Here is a 25,454-nt window from a genome sequence, read left to right on the forward strand (position 1 = left end):
TCTCTGCTGAAATGCGTGCCATCCAGTGGTTATGCTGTGTATTAACAGGTGTACTAACCGTAACACAGAATACACAAACCTCCCTCATACATACCGGTATGCAACATGCATCTAATCAGTACATAGCCTTTCTAAAGGACCTTGTTGACCAGAGCTTTATTCAATCTGACCTAGTAAAATACATGGGAAAAGAACTCCAGAATGACACACATGATGATGCATATTAGAAGCCAAAGACCAACACATGCAAACCATAAGTCATATATTTGTTTATTTAGCGTTGTCAACATTGTCACAGTTGAAGTTTTACAATAACTGGGGTCTTACTGACTCACTACTCACTGGACAAACTTGAATGCACATAGAAATGAGGCCACTCTTGTCTTTCCCTTTGATGAGTGTGTGTGTCTGTGTGCCTGTCTGTCTGTGTGTGTCTGTCTGTGTGTGCCTGTGTGTGTGTGTTTACGAGGCAGTGAACGTTATAACAGTCTGTCTTTGAGATCCACAGCGAATGACAGTTCAGTACAGTTGGAGGCAGAGACAAGCGATATGTTCTGAATCATATATTTTCCACCTCTCATATGAGGTGACGGACACACCCCCCTGATCTCCACGGCAGATGTTGGATTACAGTAGTGATAATATACACACTATGTACATATCCCTTTTCTCCCACTTGGTCCCTTCTAATCTTCATTTTAGATAAACCACCTTTTTTAGAATTCCATAATCAACACTTCTCCTCTCCTATTTACACAACCGTAGCCCTCGGCTCAATAATAACAGAAGTGCAACGGTGTTAATGTTTTGTTCTTTTTACAATGGCTATGTATATGCAGATGAAATAAATGCATGCTGAGCTCAAGTAACAATCAGCTTAACGTGGGACAGCAAGAGCAAGTCAACATCAGAAGATTCCAGATCTAAACCAAAGGAAAGGAAATAAAGTCATTCAACTTTACAGGCTGACCTGGTCAGCAAGCTCACAGTGAAAAGGACACACGATGCATCAGGTCCATGCAGTGCATTGTGGGGGTACTTCTCAGACTGTAGATCACTGTGGACATTTCTTGAAGCACTACAACACATATCAAGATCAATGTATACATTTCCTTCTTTTTTTACGTTGTCCGACCATTTCTGAGTTACAAAAGGAAAATATGAAATTATTAGAAAGACATTCAAGTGATTATTCATGTTCCAGATAAGATATGTTTATCTGTCTAAATGTCCTTATGTTTTGTTATAATATCATGGCTCTAATATGAAGGGACACGTGTTGAATCTAGTCTTATGGTTTCAGTTTCCTTAGTGAATGTTAAAATACATTTACACCCTGAATATTGGGAGAAACAGTTGACTCTAATGTACACATGATAATAGACTCTTATTTTGTAGAATGTAGAAAGTTATTTTACATATATCCCAGTTCCTTTGTTCCATTTGCATTTCTTTTCTGTAAATTAGATCTACATTTTTTCAGATTTCCTGAAAAAAATGAAAGCGCTCCTTCATATGTGCTTATCCAGCAAAATAGTTATTTTCTGCCCAGAGGGAAGCAAATTCCTTTTTAAAATATATACACACATTCCTCTTTCCTTCCACCGTGAATTGTGTAAGTAAGTACATAATCTGAAATGAAAAATATATATTTTTCACCTGAATCTCTTCCTGGACAACATGATAACAGACTTGAACCCGTAGAAGGCCTACATTTTTTTTTTACGTGATTGCACTTTAATCGCTATGGTAACACTGATTTGTTATAGAATGTGGAGAGGATAGCCTCACATCAATAACATTACATGCAACATCACTTATTAGACATTCCACTGAATTCCAGGACTGTGCTTCTCAGAGAACCATGAGAACAACCACACATTAAGCCACTGAGAGAGAACGACAGGGGTCCGAACTAAATAAATAAATAACGACAACATGAAAACATACAAAACAAACAGAAGGGACCCTTTGCTTGTTCTGAATGTACAAAATCAGTACGAAGATATTGCACGTACAGAATGATAAAAACAAAGTTGACAAACAAACAAATCATTCACTACATACTTAAGAGCTTATTTTAGTCACTCAACTACTCAGGTTTTGCGAAGAAAACAAAAATATAGTAAATTATGAAAGAAAAATAAATGATTATTGTATTTCGATTTGAAGAGTCAAGAATGCAGCTGCATCATTGGCATGAGACGTTACCAACTCTACTATGGGTCCATCAGTAAAGTCTCCGATAGGTCAGGCAAGCTGTGAGCTGACCCAGCATACAGCCAAGAGAAGCCTGTTAGCTCAACAAGAGAGCTGTGACACATCTTCACTGCTATCTTACTGCATGTTCTTACTCACTGTACTAAACATATGAAGGAGTACTATACTGAGCTGAGTGGGACCCATCTACCCAGCAGATGAGCAACATATGCTCAGTAAATACCCATGCCAAGAAGTGTCTGTCCACTCTAAGGTTTTATACAGCACCAGTAGGGCCATGTGCCACAGCTGCATTCCTGAGTCTCTCAATGCTCTGGTTGGAAGGCAATCGGTACCAGAGCAGGTTATTGGCCTGCCTGACAATGTGGGTTCACGCCTCCTTTCCATTTATCCTGTTACCATAGAGTCAGTATAATACTGAGAAAGTTCATTTCTAATGATAATAATAATGGTTGTATAATCTTAGAAGGTACTTTACGCACAATATACTGTACATGAAGTGTGGACTAAATAGTTTATGCATTAGTAATTGGCACATTTATTAATGAGAGTTAGGAGACAACACGTAAAGCTGTCATCTACAGTAAATGCAGCACTAGAACTACTACCATTGAGACTGTTCCTCAGTTGTTAGCCTGTCCATTGGTCTAGGTATTGTGAAATGATTACACCTAGCTTTTCTACACTTCATGAATTCTACGAGAGGCAACAACAAATAGCATTCTTAAAAATAAAGAAAGGGTTTCACAAACCTCAAGAAAGCAGTGTTAAAGCTAGCTTTGATTAAAAAGACTGTGTAATATAATATGCCATCATGACAGAGAAAACAGTCAGAAATGTTTTCCCAGGCCTGTCCCAACTCTTTACACGAAGGGAAGACAGACTATTGAAAGAACAGATCAATGTAGAGCGGCCTACAGAGATGCACGGTTCTCTTCAGCCGCCACAGCCGGGTTTGGTGTGAGTTCACAGGGATTAGGAGGGTTTCCCCGTACAAAACGCCTCCTCTCTCAACCCCTGACAGAAAAAAAGAGGCCCCCACTCTAAGGTTCGAGCCGTGGTCCTTTGTGGAGGAATTGAGTCTGGTTTCCAACTGCATATTGGTGAGATGCTGAAATAGGGAGGGGATACAAGTGACTGCCAGAGGTCCATCTCAACCACAGCAGTGGAACACAGTGGACAGGCCATGGACAGTATACCCTCTGCCCCATTGGTGGATGAGTCGCTCTCTGTCTCTGTCTCTCTCTCTCTCTCTCTCTCTCTCTCTCTCTCTCTCTCTCTCTCTCTCTCTCTCTCTCTCTCTCTCTCTCTCTCTCTCTCTCTCTCTCTCTCTCTCTCTCTCTCTCTCTCTCTCTCTCTCTCTCTCTCTCTCTCTCTCTCTCTCTCTCTCTCTCTCTCTCTCTCTCTCTCTCTCTCTCTCTCTCTCTCTCTCTCTCTCTCTCTCTCTCTCTCTCTCTCTCTCTCTCTCTCTCTCTTTTTCTCTCTCTTCTCTCTCTTCTCTCTCTCTTCTCTCTCTTCTCTCTCTTCTCTCTCTCTTCTCTCTCTCTTCTCTCTCTCTTCTCTCTCTCTCTCTCTCTCTCTCTCTCTCTCGTCACACCACGGTGCTGATGCCACTGTGCTTGGTTTTGGACCCGCTGTGTGCCGGGCTCTGCTGCTGACTGTGGTGATGAAGGGCATGCTGGGAGTGGGAGGCATGATGGCCGTGGGTGTTGTGACTGTGCTGTGGTACAAGCGGGTGTTGGTGTGAGTGGGTGGAGGAGGATGCGTATGCTGCCGGGTGCTGGTGGTACTGTGTGTGGGGCGGGGGGTGGTAGTGGTGGTGGTGGTGGTAGGGAGGGGGGTTCTGCTGGCAGTACTGGGAGTGGTGGAGCTGGGCCTGGGCTACCTGCTGGGCTGTGTGGTGGAGGTTGGACGGATGGGGCGTGTGGGAGATGAGGGTGGGGTGACCGGGCGGAGGAAGAGGAGGATGGCTCTGGGATGAAGGCTTTGCCCGCTTGCTGCCGAAGAGCGACCCGAGGAGGGAGGAGGAGTTGGGGATGGTGGGGTGGCCCCGGGGCGGGCCCTCACTTCGGGGGGTTGTGGCTCTCCGGCGTGTGTGGGGGCTGCTAATGATGGACCCCTGTGGGAGAGAAGAAGGGGACATCATATCTATCCGTACCTTTAATACAACTGGACATTCACATGGTACCTCCTACTAGTCTAAACTACCATAATTTAGGCTACGGTACCCCCTCATGGAAATGGTGCTAATTGCCTGCATATTCAACAACAAGTTGCACAACGTTACAGACAGAGCATGCAAAATAATGAACTAAAAATGCCATCTCATGATGGTGGACAGACAAATAATGAATGGAATATTAGTGTTATGGCCACTCTTGACAATGTTACAAATGGAGAAACCTACATTTCAAAACAAATCTCAAATTCATAATGTGTCAAATCTGTTCAACGTGTCTGTGAGATTTGAAAACTGAACCTTCATAATAGATGCATCAAAACTATACAGGCCTATACATATTCATATTGTTGAACACCTTCCAAACCTGCACAGAGTCCCACATGCAAATGGTTCAAAACAATGGAGGCAGAGGATCCACATGCAGAGGAGGTAACAGGCATACTCTCTATCCATATTAGGTTAGCATTCAACCAGACAGCGGGAAGCAGCGATACTGGAGCTCTGGTATGCACATTTTAAAAGAACTCTGTTCACTTCTCCCCTGTTCTAGTTCCAACTCTATCATTTATGTAATTCATCCACGTTTCAGAAGCCCTTCACTTGTTGCATGCTCTGTCCAAGGTTGTAAAGAGACCCTATAGATTTCTTTGAAAGTGGAATGACATTTTAAGGGTCCCCAGATTCTAAAACCAACACATGAACACATGGAATGAATAAATGATGATGAATGAAATCCACATCTTTCATATTGACTATTTCATATTGTGTGTAAAAAAGCCCATTGATAAGAGTTCTGATAGTGAGATATTGTAGAGATACTGCTGTAAAATAACCTACCTCCCTGAGCTTCTAATCTCTCTGGGCTTTCTTTCCATAGGACAGGCAGGGGACAGGAGAGGGACCAGGGTGATGAGAGAGAGGAACCAGGGGACAGGAGAGTGATCAGGGTGGTGAGAGAAAGGAACCAGGGGACAGGAGAGGGACCAGGGTGGTGAGAGAAAGGAACCAGGGGACAGGAGAGGGACCAGGGTGGTGAGAGAGAGGAACCAGGGGACAGGAGAGGGACCAGGGTGATGAGAGAGAGGAACCAGGGGACAGGAGAGGGACCAGGGTGATGAGAGAGAGGAACCAGGGGACAGGAGAGGGACCAGGGTGATGAGAGAGAGGAACCAGGGGACAGGAGAGAGACCAGGGCTGGCAGAGTGGGAACAGGGGACAGGAGAGGGACCAGGGTGGTAAGAGAGAGGAACCAGGAGACAGGAGAGAGACCAGGGCTGGCAGAGTGGGAAAAGGGGACAGGAGAGGGACCAGGGTGGTGAGAGAGAGAAACCAGGGGACAGGAGAGAGACCAGGGCTGGCAGAGTGGGAACAGGGGACAGGAGAGGGACCAGGGAGGTGAGAGAGAGGAACCAGCAGACAGGAGAGAGACCAGGGCTGGCAGAGTGAGAATAGGGGACAGGAGAGGGACCAGGGTGGTGAGAGAGAGGAACCAGGGGACAGGAGAGAGACCAGGGCTGGCAAAGTGAGAATAGGGGACAGGAGAGGGACCAGGGTGGTGAGAGAGAGGAACCAGGGGACAGGAGAGAGACCAGGGCTGGCAGAGTGAGAACAGGGGACAGGAGAGGGACCAGGGTGGTGAGAGAGAGGAACCTGGGGACAGGAGAGAGACCAGGGCTGGCAGAGTGAGAATAGGGGACAGGAGAGGGACCAGGGTGGTGAGAGAGAGGAACCAGGGGACAGGAGAGAGACCAGGGCTGGCAGAGTGAGAACAGGGGACAGGAGAGGGACCAGGGTGGTGAGAGAGAGGAACCAGGGGACAGGAGAGAGACCAGGGCTGGCAGAGTGAGAATAGGGGACAGGAGAGGGGCTTTAGGGTTACATAACACTGGGGGGAGAGTAGGTGCTACAAGAGGTATTCACTGGCACACCTGACTTTGCGGGTCTGGACATGGCTGAATGGAGGACAACAAACATCTGGGGGAGGGGTTGAGGGTACGATGACGACACAGGGATTAGAGGGAGGGAGGGGAGGGGAGGGAGGGAGGGAGGGAGGGAGGGAGGGAGGGAGGGAGGGAGGGAGGGAGGGAGGGAGGGAGGGAGGGAGGGAGGGAGGGAGGGAGGGAGGGAGGGAGGGAGGGAGGGAGGGAGAATTGTAGTAGAGTCATGCTTGTTTCTAGAAAAAGGGCAAACTGGCCACATGACCAAAACAAGAAATGTCTCCCATCTAGACAAGGCCAGCTTCAGAGGCAGGCAGCCCATGCATGCACACGAACCGAGGCAGGCAGGTTGTTAAAAGGCATCCGAGAGAAAAAAAAAGATCATAACACTAAATGAACTGAGAGTCTATGAAGCAGAGGGGGGTGCAAGACCAAAAACAATGTACGGAGTGTTTTGACAGTGCACATCATCACATAGAGAGTAGCTTGGATACCAGCTGCTTCCAACTTACTTCCATATTGCTGTCTAGTGATCCTGCACTGCTGCGGCGCCCACGCTTGCCTGCCCGAGACATGCAATACCACAGATTAGAGATGGATAGGTCAGCACTCCTGGATCAACTACAGAGGTTTAGGCAGCCCTCCTCTCCCCTAGGGGGCAGTGCAGGGGGTTGTGAGTGATACACTGGAAGCTGAGATAAATCTGGGCTGAGGTGAGATCAGGGGGTCAGGAAGAGTGTGGGGAACCGGTTGATAGGTAGGTAATACTGTGGCGAAGTTAAGTCCATTATTTTTTGCAGATTTGTTCAGAGATAAAGACAAACATTTGGTCTGTGTACTTCTACACTATTCATATTATATATCCTAGATTTCTGATAATAAGCTTTCTAAAATACTCAAGTGATGCTAGAAAGAATCTCCGGCATGGGCTCAAACTTAAAAGGACAAGGAAATCATTTTTGTAACATTAAGCTGAGGACATCTGCATAACTACAAAGCCTTTAGCAAAGTATACTCTACAACTACTGAAGATTATCCAGTGTTTCAAAAAACATTGTCCTGATAAAATGTGACAACAGGGATTTAATGTTGTCACAAGATGTAGATTGTCATAAGGGCAGGTCACAGCTGTCTTTGAAGAGAGCCAATGGCAGTGACAGTCACGGAGGAGGAGGAACATCAAAAGCAATACAATGGCTGTTGCACATGAGATGTACGAGCAAATACAGAAAAGTCCCAGGGACAAACAGAGCGGTTTGCCACTGTTAGAGGCTCAGCCAATGGGATACAGGACCAGTCTTCACATATGGAGAAAGGAGAAAACCCAATGGGAATGGAAATATCAGGAAGTACATAATGAGATGGAGAATAACGAGAAAAGAAAACAACACAGGAAATGACCACACTATCATGCCACGTCCTGCGATTAGACAGTTAGGGCGTAACCATACACACACACAGGAGGGTGGACACGCCACGTCGTTCTATCGACTTCAGCACTGACTAACCTTATCATATCAGTGTTTCAGTACAGTATCCAACATGACAATGGAAACAGAGCAAATACTTCCCAATGTGAGATACAGTAGGACTGTAGAACCCCTATATGGATTTCATTACGTTACCATGATGTCTTAACATAACTGAGATCCAGAATGAATGACATGTCCTCAAGGTGCTGCGCATTAGAGTCAGAGATGCTATGTGAAGTACTGATATTCATGACAATGAGATGTTTGTTGTCATTTTGGAACCAAATCTCATCTTTTGTCAGCTATTGTATGAGAACATATCCCCATTGAGTTCCGTGGGGTTGAATCACAGCAATGAGAGAATGACTGGTAGGGTGAGTGAATAAATGGTAGATTATTTGAACATATAACAAGCAAAGCTCGTCATGAAATGTTTTGAGAAACAATAGGGATTTAAGAATGAGAATGTGACACGTAAAGGTGCAAAAATCAAAGGTGTTCATTGAGATATAAAGTATATTTGGATTCAGATACAGGGAAGAGAGCCATCCTTCAATATCACTTTTCAGTGAACAGGCAAATCCTCCAAAGTAGGTCTATGGATAATATCATACCAAATAGCTTATTCATTTAGAAACGTGTATTTTTCTATGGCACTCACCTACTTCTCGTTTCATATCCCAGGTTATAATAATGCTATTTCACATTGAGGTAGGGCACCAGTATCAGAAAATCATCTTGGGACTAAACTTACAAAGCTCAATGATTCTGTGGAGTCTCACCCTGTCCGGGCATACTAGCCTTTTAGTTATTTCATAGGAACATCTCACTGGAACAATGTTTTGCTTGATCATCAATACAGCTTAGGGGAGGAGGGAAGAAGTCTGACATTAATGCATGGTGCTCTAAAACACAATGTTGGATGCTCTGAGTTATATCACTATAGGACCAGTAAGGAGGTAACAAAACAGAGGGTCTCTCCCAGGAAAGGACCCTCTGGTGAACGCAATGATGACCTTTGACCTTACCTGCTTCGGAGAGGTCGCGGAGGGAGCTGCTCAGGGCGCTCCTCTTCAGGCCCTCGCCCATGGTGTAGGTGTCGTCCAGACTGGCACGGTTCATGTTGCCGTTGCCAGCCTCCTTCTTCAGCCCAGAGCTCTGGGACATACTGGGCCTCACCACCCCTTTCTGCTTCTCCAGCTCAGCTGTATATCAACATACACATGATTTTATTTCACCTTTATTTAACCAGGTAGGCCAGTTGAGAACAAGTACACATTAACTGCTACCTGACCAAGATAAAGTAAAGCAGTGCAACAAAAACAACACAGAGTTAGACATAAACAAACGTACAGTCAATAACACAACAGAAACATCTATGTACACAGTGTGTGCAAATGTAGAACAGGAGGGAGGTAAATGTGGCGAGAGTAAGGTGATGAGTGTGTGTGTGTCTTTGTTTCAGTGCTAGCTTTCAGACACAAAATAGTTGTCCATTTCCTCAAATAATTTCATCACTGGCACTAGCCTTATTTTCTCATAGACTATTAGTATACATTCGGTAACTATTGCATATACAGAGTAATTAAATGTTGCATTGTTAGTGCACCTAAATCGTTTTGGACGTTTGACTCGTTCTTAAAAATAGTGTTCTGTGTGCTTCCCTTTGATGAATCCCACAAACACAGTCCTCATCCTGGTACCCATCCTGTGAACTCTAGATAGTCCTCATCCTGGTAGCCATCCTGTGAACTCTATAAACAGTCCTCATCCTGGTAGCCATCCTGTGAACTCTATAAACAGTCCTCATCCTGGTAGCCATCCTGTGAACGCTATAAACAGTCCTCATCCTGGTAGCCATCCTGTAAACTCTATAAACAGTCCTCATCCTGGTAGCCATCCTGTGAACTCTATAAACAGTCCTCATCCTGGTGGCCATCCTGTAAACTCTATAGATAGTCCTCATCCTGGTAACCATCCTGTGAACTCTAGATAGTCCTCATCCTGGTAGCCATCCTGTGAACTCTATAAACAGTCCTCATCCTGGTAGCCATCCTGTAAACTCTATAGATAGTCCTCATCCTGGTAACCATCCTGTGAACTCTAGATAGTCCTCATCCTGGTAGCCATCCTGTGAACTCTATAGATAGTCCTCATCCTGGTAACCATCCTGTGAACTCTATAAACAGTCCTCATCCTGGTAGCCATCCTGTAAACTCTATAGATAGTCCTCATCCTGGTAGCCATCCTGTGAACTCTATAAACAGTCCTCATCCTGGTAGCCATCCTGTAAACTCTATAGATAGTCCTCATCCTGGTAACCATCCTGTAAACTCTATAGATAGTCCTCATCCTGGTAGCTATCCTGTGAACTCTAGATAGTCCTCATCCTGGTAACCATCCTGTGAACTCTAGATAGTCCTCATCCTGGTAACCATCCTGTGAACTCTATAAACAGTCCTCATCCTGGTAGCCATCCTGTAAACTCTATAGATAGTCCTCATCCTGGTAACCATCCTGTGAACTCTAGATAGTCCTCATCCTGGTAGCCATCCTGTGAACTCTATAAACAGTCCTCATCCTGGTAGCCATCCTGTAAACTCTATAGATAGTCCTCATCCTGGTAACCATCCTGTGAACTCTAGATAGTCCTCATCCTGGTAGCCATCCTGTGAACTCTATAGATAGTCCCTACCTGGTAGCCATCCTGTGAACTCTATAAACAGTCCTCATCCTGATAGCCATCCTGTGAACTATAGATAGTCCTCCTCATAAACAGTGAATTAGTAATGGGGACCATGAGGCCCTCTCTGCCTCTATTTGACTGAGTTTACATGATCCACGGCGGCTAGGAAGGGAGGGAGGGGCGGACAAAAGGAGGGAGTGAGTGGGGGATCCGAGGGAGGGAGGGGCGGACAGAAGGAGGGAGGGAGAGGGGGACAGAAGGAGGGAGGGAGGGGGGGACAGAAGGAGGGAGGGGTGGACAGAAGGAGGGAGGGAGGGGTGGACAGAGGGAGGGAGGGCGGACAGAGGGAGGGAGGGAGGGCGGACAGAGGGAGGGAGGGAGGGGAAGACAGAGGGAGGGGTGGACAGAGGGAGGGAGGGAGGGGCGGACAGAAGGAGGGAGGGAGAGGGGGACAGAGGGAGGGAGAGGGGGACAGAGGGACGGAGGGAGGGATGGACAGAGCGAGGGAGGGGCGGACAGAGGGAGGGAGGGAGGGAGTGAGGGAGGGAGGGACAGAGGGACGGAGGGAGAGGTGGACAGAGGGACGGGCGGACAGCGGGAGGGAGGGGTGGACAGAGGGACAGAGGGAGGGAGGGAGAGGCGGACAGAGGGACGGAGGGAGAGGTGGACAGAGGGACGGAGGGGTGGACAGAGGGAGGGAGGGGTGGACAGAGGGAGGGAGGGGTGGACAGAGGGAGGAAGGGGTGGACAGAGGGAGGGAGGGGTGGACAGAGGGACAGAGAGAGGGAGGGAGGGACAGAGGGAGAGGGGGACAGAGGGACGGAGGGAGGGGCGGACAGAGGGAGGGAGGGGTGAACAGAGGGACAGAGGGAGGGGTGGACAGAGGGAGGGAGGGGTGGACAGAGGGACAGAGGGAGGGAGGGGTGGACAGAGGGAGGGAGGGGTGGACAGAGGGACAGGGGATGGAGGGAGAGGGGGACAGAGGGAGGGGTGGACAGAGGGACAGAGGGAGGGGGGGACAGAGGGAGGGGCGGACAGAGGGAGGGAGGGAGAGGGGGACAGAGGGAGGGGTGGACAGAGGGAGGGAGGGGTGGACAGAGGGAGGGAGGGAGGGGTGGACAGAGGGAGGGGGACAGAGGGATGGAGGGACAGGCGGACAGAGGGAGGGAGGGAGAGGGGGACAGAGGAAGAGCTAAAATGTCTGCTCACACTCTATCCTGTATTTCTCCATTTCCTGGACCTCGGCGATGGACTCCCGCAAGTCGTCAGTAAACTTCTTGCGGTCCTGGGGGTTGGGCGCGTTAAAGTTGATGAGCACTTTGATGTCGGCACCTGGTATGGCTGATGTAAGCTTGATTCCATTCCCGTAATCTGGACAAGAGAAAGAACAAGCGAGCTAGAGAGAGACCTTTAATAAAACTAGGTCCATCGACCACAGATGAAGTTTAAAAGAACACGTTCCGAAAATCTGTCTGATGCTTTGAAAGTATAAACAGTGTCTCATTCCATCATCACAGGACGGTTAGATGTATTTCTATGGTAAATTAAACCCAGTGGAATGTACTATATACAGTGCATTCAGACAGTATTCAGACCAGTGAACTTTTTCCACATTTTGTTACTCTACAGCCTTATTCTAAAATTGATTAAATTATATATATTTTTCAATCTACACACAATACCCCACCTGTCTATTTAAGGTCCCACAGTTGACAGTGCATGTCCGAGAAAAAAAAACAAGGAGGAATTGTCCGTAGAGCTCCGAGACAGATTGTGTCGAGGCACAGATCTGGGGAAGGGTACCAAAAAAGTTCTTGAAGGTCCCCAAGAACACAGCGGCCTTAAATTCTCTCCCGGGCCAAATTGGGCAATCGGGAGAGAAAGGCCTTTGTCAGGGAGGTGACCAAGAACCCCATGGTCACTGACAGAGCTCAGTTCCTCTGAGGAGATTGGAGAAACTTCCAGAGGGACAACCATCTCTGCAGCACTCCACCAATCAGGCCTTTTTGGTAGAGTGGCCAGACGGAGGCCACTCCTCAGTAAAAGGCAAATGACAGCTCATTTGGAGTTTGCCAAAAGGCACCTAAAGCATGGTGGTGACAGCATCATGCTGTGAGGATGTTTTTCAGTGGCAGGGACTGGGAGACTAGTCAGGATCGAGGCAAAGATGAATGGAGCAAAATACAGAGAGATCCTTGATGAAAACCTGCTCCAGAGCGGTCAGGAGCTCAGACTGCGGCGAAGGTTCACCTTCCAACAGGACAATGAACCTAAGCACACAGCCAAGACAACACAGGAGTGGCTTTGGGACACGTTTCTGAACGTCCTTGAGCGGCCCAGCCAGAGCCCAGACTTGAACACAATCGAACATCTCTGGAGAGACCTGAAAATAGCTGTACAGCGATGCTCCCCATCCAACCTATTAGAGCTTGAGAAGATCTGCAGAGAAGAATGTGAGAAACTCCCCAAATACAGTTGAGGCAAGCTTTTAACGTCACACCCAAGAAGACTCGAGGCGGTCATTGCTGCCAAAGGTGCTTCAACAAATTACTGAGTAAAGGGTCTGAATACTTATGTAAATGTGATATTTAAGTTGACATTTTTTATAAATATGCTAAAAATGTAAAAATCCAGTTTTTGCTCTGTTATTATGGGTTATTGTGTGTAGATTGATGAGAAAAAAACTATTTAATCCATTTCAGAATAAGGCTGGAAAAGGTCAAGGGTCTGAATACTTTCCGAATGCACTTTAAGCATGCTGGGCTAACACATTGGGGAAATGGTGAATTTGGAGTGAGAGGTCTGTGGCCCTTACGCTGGTTCTCAAACATCAGAACCTGCATCCCATACAGAGAGAAAGACTGCCTGAAGCTGTATGTCACAGAGTTCTTCTTCTTCTGGAAAATCTTTGTCACCTGCACCCAAATAAACACACAAACAAACACACAGACAAATACACAAGTTAAACTGTGGGGGGGGGGGGGGGGCAAGAAAGACAGAGAATAAAAAATAACTAAAAAGACTGGATCATTGTTGTTGCTGTGAGGCTAGAATGATCATATTCAGGACAGGATAGGAGAGAGGAAGGAGACGTACCACCAGAAGATCATTAAACAGGAAGATCTCCCGCTGGTGCAGGCCCAGCTTCTGGAGCTTGTTGGGGTCCGGCACTTCAAACAGCCGGCAGTAGCAGACCAGCCTGCGATGGGGCAGGGACAGGACCTAGAAGTCAAAACAACAACATTACTACCTAACACTCAGAGGTCAGGCACTGAGCTCAGGCCACAAAGAAATATGACCCCAAAACAGAACAGTTTTTACTCCTTAAATACAGTTATATTTTGGGGTCATATTAAAAATGCACACACACACACACACACACACACAGACACAGACACAGACACACACACACACACACACACACACACACACACACACACACACACACACACACACACACACACACACACACACACACACACACACACACACACACACACACACACACACACACAGCTATGCCAACAGGGAAATAAAAACGGAAACCATGAGGCTCCATTTTAGGATGATTTAGTGTGAGGAGTGCAAAGGAAACGGCTTTTAATGATGTCTGAATAGTGTGCTACAAACCCCCTGGTGCTGCTGTTTCTCCTTGTTACATTATTCATCCTAATGTATTCATTGTCGTTTGGAGAGGTGGTTTCACCACCCTACTTTGTTTGGGAATCAGGGGGACACAGAGTAATTAGACTAGGTTCCCTTAGACCATAACACATCTGTCATGTATTCCCTCAAACAATGTGCTCATAAAAGTTCAATTCCAGCAAATTAAAACGGTCTAAAACGGTCTGATTCATCCAATGAAAATTCATGAAAAGCAGGAGCTGGTAGATCCTTTTCCTGTAGAACAATATGATTATATAAACAGTGTCATGTAGAACAATATGATTATGTAAACAGTGTAATGTAGAATAATATGATTATGTAAACAGTGTAATGTAGAATAATATGATTATGTAAACAGTGTAATGTAGAATAATATGATTATGTAAACAGTGTAATGTAGAATAATATGATTATGTAAACAGTGTAATGTAAATAATATGATTATAGAAAACAGTGTAATGTAGAATAATATGATTATGTAAACAGTGTAATGTAGAATAATATGATTATGTAAACAGTGTAATGTAGAATAATATGATTATGTAAACAGTGTAATGTAGAATAATATGATTATGTAAACAGTGTAATGTAGAATAATATGATTATGTAAACAGTGTAATGTAGAATAATATGATTATGTAAACAGTGTAATGTAGAATAATATGATTATGTAAACAGTGTAATGGCAGTAGAACAGAAGCCTGCAAGCATATAGGTTACAGAAGTTACATCGTTTATTATTCTCCTAAATATATTCAGAACAATCTTTCAGCACTTCTCACCCCTAAAACATTCATGACTAATAATACCCACTCTAACAAATGCCCTCTGTCTGTGTTAGGCTTCTGTGTGTGTGTGTGTGTGTGTGTGTGTGTGTGCGTGCGGCGTCTGTGTGGTCTGTTCCTGGCAGTCATATATGCCTGGCTCAGCATACAGTGAGTAAATAATGCAGCTCACTGGCACCTAGGAATTTATATGTGTTGCCTCTGTCTACAGGAGCATCAAAAGAGATCCTGCTCATCTCAGTAATAGGTGTGGGCTTTCAGGGGAAAGTAGACCCTTAATCCAACTAACGTAGTCTGAAACAACAAGTATCTACAGGACTTGGATGATTTTAGGCATCCTGATACAGTAAGACTGGGTGATGGTAGTTTAGGCCTAACACTAAATACAAGTACAGTCAGGGCCATCATTATTGGCACCCTTGATGAAGATGAGCAAAAAAAGTCTGTATGACATAAATAATACAAATACAGAGCTAGATTGTATGCTAAAAAGGTTTGAAAATGATATATTTTTAATACTAATAGAATTGTTCATCTCATCGCTGGACTTGAATCCCATTGAAAACCTGTGGTTTGCATTGAAGAGGGCAGTTCATAAGAACAGAATCTGTATGGAGGAATTCTGTAGGAGGAATGATCTAAGATCCCTTCAAATGTGTTCTCCAAATCTTAAAAAACATTTTAGAAAAAGGCTCAATGTCATCATCTTCGCAAGGCGAGGGCGTTGGCGTATTGAAAACAGGGGTTCCAATCATTTTTACCCCTTTCTCATAGCAATTGTATTAGTATAAAATAATATAATTTCAAAATTTTTGGAGCACACAATATACTTCAGCATTTGTATTATTTATTTTATACAGTCTTTGTTGCTCATCTTCATCAAGGGTGCCAATAATGATGGAGCTGACTGTACATGCATAGCTCTGACTTGCATATAAATTGTGGGTGAGGAAAATTAAACTCTCACTGTCAACTGCGTTTATTTTCAGCAAACTTAACATGTGTAAATATTTGTATGAACATAACAAGATTCAACAACATAAACTGAACAGGTTCCACAGACATGTGACTAACAGAAATGGAATAATGTGTCCCTGAACAAAGGGGTGGTCAAAATCTAAAGTAACAGTCAGTATCTGATGTGGCCACCATCCGCATTAAGTACTGCAGTGCATCTCCTCCTCATGGACTGCACCAGATTTGCTTTGAGATGTTACCCCACTCTTCCAAGGCACCTGCAAGTTCCCAGACATTTCTGGGGGGAATGGCCCTAGCCCTCACCCTCCGATTAAAATAGGTTCCAGACGTGCTCAATGGGATTGAGATCCGGGCTCATCGCTGGCCATGGCAGAACACTGACATTCCTGTCTTGCAGGAAAATACTCACAGAAAGAGCAGTATGGCATTGTCATGCTGGAGGGTCATGTTAGGATGAGCCTGCAGGAAGGGTACCACATGAGGGAGAAGGATGTCTTCCCTGTAACGCACAGCGTTGGGATTGCCTGCAATGACAACAAGCTCAGTCCGATGATGCTGTGCCACACCGCCCCAGACCATGACGGACCCTCCACCTCCAAATCGATTCCGTTCCAGAGTACAGGACTCGGTGTAACGCTCATTCCTTCGGCGATAAACGCGAATCAGACCATCACCCCTTGTGAGACAAAACCGCGACTTGTCAGTGAAGAGCACTTTTTGTCAGTCCTGTCTGGTCCAGCAACGGTGGGTTTGTGCCCATAGGCGACTTTGTTGCCAGTGATGTCTGGTGAGGACCTGGCTTACAACAGGCCTACAAGCCCTCAGTCCAGCCTCTCTCAGCCTATTGCGGACAGTCTAAGCACTAATGGAGGGATTGTGCATTCTTGGTGTAACTCGCAGGTGTGATGTTCGGATGTACTGATCCTGTGCAGGTGCTATTACACGTAGTCTGCCACTGCGAGGACGATTAGCTGTCCTCCCTGTCTCCCTGTAGTGCTGTCATAGGCATCTCACAGTACGGATTTATTTATTGCCCTGGCCATATCTGCAGTCCTCATGCCTCCTTGCAGCATGCATAAGGCACGTTCACGCAGATGAGCAGGGATCCTGGGCATCTTTCTTTTGGTGTTTTTCAGAGTCAGTAGAAAGGCCTCTTTAGTGTCCTAAGTTTTCAGAACTGTAACCTTAATCGTCTACCGTCTGTAAGCTGTTCGTGTCTTAATGACCGTTCCACAGGTCCATGTTCATTAATTGTTTATGGTTCATTGAACAAGCATGGGACACAGTGTTAAAACCCTTTACAATGAAGATCTGTGAAGTTATTTGGATTTTACAAATTATCTTTGAAAGACAGGGTCCTGAAAAAGTGACGGTTCTTTTTTCCCCAGAGTTTATATGGTTGTTACTAGGGCTGTGGCAGTCACAAAATTTAGTCAGCCGGTGATTGTCAAACAAATAAATGTCGGTCTCACGGTAATTGACCGTTAATTAACATAAACAAATGTAGCATCACCTGGCTTCCACACACAGCCTACAAGCCCCTGATGCAGACCTTTAGAACATCTACATTCTTTAAAAGTCTAATAACAGTCTATCACAGTGCCATCCGTTTTGTCACCAAAGCCCCATATACTACCCACCACTGCGACCTGTACGCTCTCGTCGGCTGGACCTCGCTTCATACTCGTCGCCAAACCCACTAGCTCCAGGTCATCAACAAGACCCTGCTAGGTAAAGTCCCGCCTTGTCTCTGCTCGCTGGTTACCACAGCTGCACCCACCCGTATCACGCGTTCCAACAGGTATATCTCACTTGTCACCCCCAAAGCCAATTACTGGAACGAACTACAAAAATCTCTGAAACTTAAAACACTTATTTCCCTCACTAGCTTTAAGCACCAGCTGTCAGAGCAGCTCACAGATCACTGCACCTGTACATAGCCCCTCTATAAATAGCCCAAACAACTACCTCTTTCTTACTGTATTTATTTATTTTGCTCCTTTGCACCCCAGTATTTCTACTTTGCACACTCATCTACTGAAATAGGGTGCAGGCCAGGCAGCAGGCTGTTAGCCAACCTGCCAGCTTAGTGGAGTCTGCCACTAGCATAGTCAGTGTAGTCAGCTCAGCTATCCCCATTGAGACCATGTCTGTGCCTCGACCTGGGTTGGGCAAAACTAAACATGGCGGTGTTCGCCTTAGCAATCTCTCTAGGATAAAGACCTCCATTCCTGTCATTATTGAAAGAGATCGTGATACCTCACATCTCAAAATAGGGCTACTTAATGTTAGATCCCTTACTTCAAAGGCAATTATAGTCAATGAACTAATCACTGATCATAATGTCCCATGGAATAAATGTTGTGGATCTTAATGTTTTTCCTCATAATCCTGGACTATCAGACCACCATTTTATGTTTGCTATTGCAACAAATAATCTGCCCAGACCCCAACCAAGGAGCATCAAAAGTCGTGCTATAAATTCACAGACAACACAAAGATTCCTTGATGCCCTTCCAGACTCCCTCTGCCTACCCAAGGACGTCAGAGGACAAAAATCAGTTAACCACCTAACTGAGGAACTCAATTTAACCATGCAGTTGCACCCCTAAAAACATTTCTCATAAGAAACTAGCTCCCTGGTATACAGAAAATACCCAAGCTCTGAAGCAAGCTTCCAGAAAATTGGAACGGAAATGGCACAACACCAAACTGGAAGTCTTCCGACTAGCTTGGAAAGACAGTACCGTGTAGTATCGAAGAGCCCTTACTGCTGCTCCATCATCTTATTTTTCCAACTTAATTGAGGAAAATAAGAACAATACGAAATTTCCTTTTGATACTGTCGCAAAGCTAACTAAAAAGCAGCATTCCCCAAGTGAGGATGGCTTTCACTTCAGCAGTAATAAATTCATGAACTTCTTTGAGGAAAAGATCATGATTATTGGAAAGCAAATGACGGACTCCTCTTTAAATCTGCGTATTCCTTCAAAGCTCAGTTGTCCTGAGTCTGCACAACTCTGCCAGGTCCTAGGATCAAGAGAGACACTCAAGTGTTTTAGTACTATATCTATTGACACAATGATGAAAATAATCATGGCCTCTAAACCTTCAGGCTGCATACTGGACCCTATTCCAACTGAACTACTGAAAGAGCTGCTTCCTGTGCTTGGCCCTCCTATGTTGAACATAATATCAGGATCTTTCTGTCCAAAAATGATGCAGAAAAATTAATCCATGCTTTAGTTACTTCTATGTTAGACTACTGCAATGCTCTACTTTCCGGCTATCCAGATAAAGCACAAAATAAACTTCAGTTAGTGCTAAATACGGCTGCTAGAATCCTGACTAGAATCCCAAAATTTGATCATATTACTCTAGTGCTAGCCTCCCTAGACTGGCTTCCTGTCAAGGCAAGGGCTGATTTCAAGGTTTTACTGCTAACCTACAAAGCATTACATGTGCTTGCTCCTAACTATCTCTCTGATTTGGTCCTGCAATACATACCTACACGTACGCTATGGTCACAAGACGCAGGCCTCCTAATTTGCCCTAGAATTTCTAAGCAAACAGCTAGAGGCAGGGCCTTCTCCTATAAAGCTCAATTTTTATGGAATGGTCTGCCTACCCATGTGAGAGACGCAAACTCGGTCTCAACCTTTAAGTCTTTACTGAAGACTCATCTCTTCAGTGGGTCATATTATTGAGTGTAGTCTAGCCAAAGGAGTGTGAAGGTGAACGGAAAGGCTCTGGAACAACGAACCGCCCTTGCTGTCTCTGCCTGGCCAGTTCCCCTCTTTCCACTGGGATTATCTGCCTCTAACCCTATTACAGGGGCTGAGTCACTGGCTTACTGGTGCTCTTTCATGCCGTCCCTAGGAGGGATGTGGGTTGAGTCACTGATGTAATCTTCCTGTCTGGGTTGGCGCCCCCCCTTGGGTTGTGCCGTGGCGGAGATCTTTGTGGGCTATACTCGGCCTTGTCTCAGGATGGTAAGTTGGTGGTTGAAGTGCTTTGGCAAAGTGGGTGGGGTTATATCCTTCCTGTTTGGCCTGTCCGGTGGTATCATCGGATGGGGCCACAGTGTCTCCTGACACCCCCTGTCTTAGGCTTCAGTATTTATGCTGCAGTAGTTTATGTGTCGGGGGGCTAGGGTCAGTTTGTTATATCTGGAGTACTTCTCCTGTCTTATCCGGTGTCCTGTGTGAATTTAAGTATGCTCTATCTAATTCTCTCTTTCTTTCTTTCTTTCTCTCTGAGGACCTAAGCCCTAGGACCATGCCTCAGGACAACCTGGCATGATGACTCCTTGCTGTCCCCAGTCCACCTGGACGTGCTGCTGCTCCAGTTTCAACTGTTCTGCCTGCGGCTATGGAATTCTGACCTGTTCATCGGACGTGCTACCTGTCCCAGACCTATTATTTGACCATGCTGGTCATTTATGAACATTTGAACATCTTGGCCATGTTCTGTTATAATCTCCACCCGGCACAGCCAGAAGAGGACTGGCCACCCCTCATAGCCTTGTTCCTCTCTAGGTTTCTTCCTAGGTTTTGGCCTTTCTAGGGAGTTTTTCCTAGCCAAGCCAATGTGCTTCAACACCTGCATTGCTTGCTGTTTGGTGTTTTAGGCTGGGTTTCTGTACAGCACTTTGAGATATCAGCTGATGTAGGAAGGGCTATATAAATACATTTGATTTGATTTGTCAAATCTACAATATCTATTTCAGAAGAACAGAAAAACATACTCTGAGTTGTCCTTATGTTAGGTCCTGATCTGGCTATGCCAAATGGCTGTGGGCTACACTAGTTCGTTTATCAGACAAGATTTACTTAGAATTCCGTGGCTTTATTTTATATTATGTTATAGTCTGAAGAATACAATTGAACAAAGCTGAATAAAATAGAAAGGATATTTTCTCCAAACGATATGCTATTCTGTGTTGAGCGGTTAACAAAGAAATAGGTACTCCTACTGTATATGCTTAATTTAGAGTTATTAATGTAACTTTAGTTGTTCTACAAACGTTGGGGTATACTTTGTAAGGCTACATGATGCGACAAATGATGATTTGAAAAAAGTCACTTGAAAGGTATGATCTCTGCTTTATTTTTTTGCGCAGGCTGTACACACTTCATCAGTCTCGCATTCACAATTTGACAAGCACTTAATGCTTCGAAATTCACTGCGACATCCCCTTTGTGTGGCCGTAATGCACCCTTGCGGCCAGTGGCCATTGTGCCCTTGGCTCAGAGTCCTGCGTTGTGCCCTTCTCCCTGAGTGCTGCGCGCTCCGAAGCGCCTCTCACTCACATGGCTCTCCATCACGTGATCGGGTCTTTCTCACAGGCTACAAGTGAAGACAGACACATCGGGAACGCAACTGCGCGTGTCCTACCCAATTCCGAGGTGCATATTGAAGACATTGGAAGAACTGTCCACATTCACTTTTCGTCAGCCAACAAGATGAGTAGGCGTAACGAACAGCAAAAGCACTAGCCTACGTCAATCTACTATCCCACATAGTACAAAAGTTGACAGTTGGGGATACGCTAGATCCCAAATGAATACACTAGCATCACATCTTTAGTGTGGCTGATAAACTATTAGGCCATTTCTTCACATTATAAGTGCAGCACGAACACGGCAGTAGGCTATAAGCGCAAATGTTTCATAAGTGGGAAAGCACCATGATCAAAAGTGACCGCAAATCTTGTCTTTACCTATACTAAATATATGAAAATATATGTATGAAATTTGTTTTGATTTATCATGCACCTGTCTCGAAACAGGGGCAGAGGAAAAAATACATGTCATCAACAAATCCATGTCATCTACATACACTTAGGTTGGAGTCATTAAAACCCGTTTTTCAACCATTCGCAAATTTCTTGTCAACAAACTAAAGTTTTGGTAAGTCAGTTAGGACATCTATTTTTCCAACAATTGTTTACAGACAGATTATTTCACTTATAATTCACTGTATCACAATTCCAGTGGGTCAGAAGTTTACATACACTAAATTGACTGTGCCTTTAAACAGCTTGGAATATTCCAGACAATTCTGATAGGCTAATTTACATAATTTGAGTCAATTGGAGGTGTACCTGTGGATGTATTTCAAGGCCTACCTTCAAACTCAGTGCCTCTTTGCTTGACATCATGGGAAAATCCAAATAAATCAGCCAAGGAAATTTTTACTAGGATTAAATGTCAGAAATTGTGAAAAACGAGTTTAAATGTATTTGGCTAAGGTGTATGTATGTAAACTTCCGACTTTAACTGCATGCACTTAAATAGCGAATCGAGGATGCTTTTTTCGTGTTTCATTTTCATGCCAGCCTGGTAGGCTATACTCCTGTTGTAAAGACAAGCAATGTGCTTAATACTAGGAAAGTTAAGAAATAAATATAGTAAGCCTAAAGAAAGCTGATGGGATCCTCCTCTTTTTAATAGAGGCCATAATAGAGGCCATGCTCTCATGAAGTGTTTGATTAGATTTGGAATACATTTCCATTGATGTCAGAGTGATTAGAGGGACAATAGAGCGCTGAGTACCAGGCAGTTAGCATGTTTTGTAGTCTACTAATGACCATCAGCTGTATCAGAGCTTGGAGAAGCCTAAGTACTGTGACTAAAGGGTCATGTGGAATTTGACTGCCTTCATGACTCGTGACTGCCGGTAATATGGTCACCACAACAGCCCTAGTGATTACATGGTGGTTACATGAAAACTGTGAATATGTACTTACACATCCTAGACCGTGGTGGAGAGATCCAATCTGCATTGAAAGGACAGAGAAGATGAAAAAGAGAACCTCATTACTGTTTATGTGCTTACAGGACATCACCTAGATCATGTTACATATCAATGCAGTACATTGGTCACATTACATCTCATAGGTCATCTCATTGATGGGGTCATACACACTCTTTCCTCTAAAGGTGTATGGTTACAGCCTGGTTCAGGATTAGTCTGGCTGTGTGTTTATGAGCCATCTACACTACGTACAAACCACCCTCATGAGAACCTCCAAGTAGAGTCTCAGCATTGCAGTTTTCCTGTAGGTCATTTGACAGTCAGTAATGAGTTGAATGAGGTGGTTTAAACCAGTGTCTCCTAATCCTGGTCCTTGAGTACCCCCAACTGTACACAAGTTCTGTTGTAGCCCTTGACAACCACACCATATTCAACTCATTGAGGACTTGATGATTAGTTGACAAGTTGAATCAGGTGTGCTTGTCCAGGGTTAATATGAACATGTGTACTGTTGGGGGTACTGGAGGACCAGGGTCTGGAAACACTGGTTTAAACAACAGAGGTGAAATCTAGTCCTCCAGGTCTACAGTAGCAGTGGGACAGATACAGGTAACTGACTAAATAAAGGACACCAACATCCACCAGAACAGCTTCAGTGTATAGATTCTACAAGTGTCAGGAAGTATATTGGAGGGATGTGACTCCATTCTTCAACGACAAATTACATAATTTTGTGTTTTGTTGATGGTGGTGGAAAACTCTGTCTCGGGCACCACTCTAGAATCTTGCATAAGTGTTCCATTGGGTTGAGATCTGGTGACTGACACAGACACAATGACCCTAAGCATAATGGGATGTTAATTGCTTCATTAACTCAGGAACCACACCTGTCTGGAACCTGCTTTCAATATAGTATATATTTACTCAAGTGTTTCCTTTATTTTGGCAGTTACCTGTAGATTGTTATAGGACGGAAGTCTAATGTGGATTTTAATGTCCAGGTTCTTCACTGTACTGTGGGTCCTGAGGGTTTTGATACTGCTGATTAGTGATGATGAGGGATCATTTTTCATTTCATTACATTATAGCATGTGGTGAAGGAGTGATCGGTTTCTGCTCCACTACCGGGAAGAGTAAGGAGTCCATCATCATGATAAATCAGTCCGTCTGGAGCTTCCTGGGGTATAAGGGTTAAATAACTTTAAATTCATGTGGTCACTGAGAATCTCAGGCCTTGTTCCCCTCTATCGTTACATGACTGAAATGTAATTCATGGCTACAGGTACAGGCTAGGCTTCTTCACTATATGCAGTACTTCACTATATTAAGTATTGAGGCATTAATGAGACACATTGGTAACACGGAAGAACAACATTCAACAAACTCTCTCTCTCTCCAAGTAAGGGAAGGTTATGAGAGTTCATTCTTCATTAGACTGCAGAGGCTGAGCTCCCCACTTGTCCAGAATGCCACAGCAATCTTCCCAAGCTCTCCCATGTCATGTCACCTGCTCCTCCGCACACTCCACTGGCTTCCAGTCGAAACTCACATCCACTACAAGACCCTGTTGCTTACCTACAGAGCAGCAAGAGGAACTGGCCCTCCCTACCTTCAGGCTATGCTCAAACCCTTCATCCCAATCCGAGCACTCCGTTCCACCACCTCTGGTCTCTTGGCCGTCCCACCCTTACGAGAGGTCAGCTCCCACTCAGACCAGTCAAAGCTCTTCTCTGTCCTGGCACCCCAATGGTGGAACCAGTTTCCCTCTGATGCTGGGACAGCAGAGTCCCTTTATTGAGGAAAAATGTACTTACTGAGACTGTGAACTGTGGTTGTCTCACCCAGCTTTCTTAAGATGAATGCACTAACTGTAAGTCGCTCTGGATAAGACCATCTGCTAAATGACAAAAATGTCAAATGAGGTGGCTGACACCTCTCAAGGGCCGTGGGTGTATTAAAGTCACCAGTGTGAAGGTCTCAGAGTCAGACATGACTCATTACTCTACAGTACTACAGCCACAGAACCCTGCAGCTGCCAGTGGACTGCCAATACAGTACTGCAGAAGCCCTCCTCTTTCTGTGAGGGTTTGCACACCAACAGCAGGAGAAGAGGTGATAACTTTAAATATGAAAATGTGTGAAGACACAACACTATCTCTCTCTCTCTCTCTCCATGGATAAATGCACTTCTTTGGCCTGTATTTGACAAACCGAACACAATAGTTAATCGTAGTGCTATGGAGCGTCACATTTCATTAAGATAACCAGTCTTTCCAGTGTAAAACCCAAGGGCATTTCCGTCATCTGCCTTGGATCAAGTGCTCTGCAAAAAGTGCTGTAGAAGAAAGGTTTTAAGTTCCTCACCGGTTTTTTGTTGCCCACTATGAGTTTCTCCACCTTCTGGACTTGAGACACATGGTCCTCGTTGGTCTTCAGCTCCCTTTTCCTGATCCTCTCATAGATTCCTACCAGAGTTTCCCTGGGGATGTCCTCCCCATCGTCCACCCCTGGGAGGAGAGCAGACAATGGTTACACACACTCTCACTCAGAGACAAAGTCAAACACACGCATGGACCCAGGCGCACCAAGCATGGACCCAGGCGCACCACGCATGGACACAGGCGCACCACGCATGGACACAGGCGCACCACGCATGGACACAGGCGCACCACGCATGGACACAGGCGCACCACGCATGGACACAGGCGCACCACGCATGGACACAGGCGCACCACGCATGGACACAGGCGCACCACGCATGGACACAGG

The 25,454-nt window shown here is 45.2% G+C and overlaps 1 protein-coding gene across 7 annotated transcripts in view; it reads right to left on the bottom strand.

Annotated features, from left to right (window-relative positions):
• Window positions 1-249: 249 nt before the first annotated feature.
• The window catches only part of LOC109869766 (IQ motif and SEC7 domain-containing protein 1), a 220,219-nt gene continuing 195,014 nt past the window's right edge, over window positions 250-25,454 (bottom strand). For 4 of the 7 annotated variants that reach the window (XM_031803737.1, XM_031803740.1, XM_031803738.1 and 1 more), the window contains exons 7-14: window positions 25,050-25,192; window positions 22,678-22,707; window positions 13,594-13,719; window positions 13,313-13,412; window positions 11,707-11,868; window positions 8,840-9,016; window positions 6,852-6,901; window positions 3,812-4,339 (exon numbers count right to left, since the gene is read on the bottom strand). In XM_031803737.1, the coding sequence (XP_031659597.1) occupies window positions 3,812-4,339; window positions 6,852-6,901; window positions 8,840-9,016; window positions 11,707-11,868; window positions 13,313-13,412; window positions 13,594-13,719; window positions 22,678-22,707; window positions 25,050-25,192 (1,316 nt within the window). Of the gene's footprint in view, window positions 4,340-6,851; window positions 6,902-8,839; window positions 9,017-11,706; window positions 11,869-13,312; window positions 13,413-13,593; window positions 13,720-22,677; window positions 22,708-25,049; window positions 25,193-25,454 lie in introns of all 7 variants that reach the window. The other 3 variants (XM_031803734.1, XM_031803735.1, XM_031803739.1) reach the window with 3 other exon arrangements.

Source organism: Oncorhynchus kisutch, linkage group LG24, assembly GCF_002021735.2.
Source record: "Oncorhynchus kisutch isolate 150728-3 linkage group LG24, Okis_V2, whole genome shotgun sequence".
In the NCBI taxonomy this organism is placed as follows: Eukaryota; Metazoa; Chordata; class Actinopteri; order Salmoniformes; family Salmonidae; genus Oncorhynchus; species Oncorhynchus kisutch.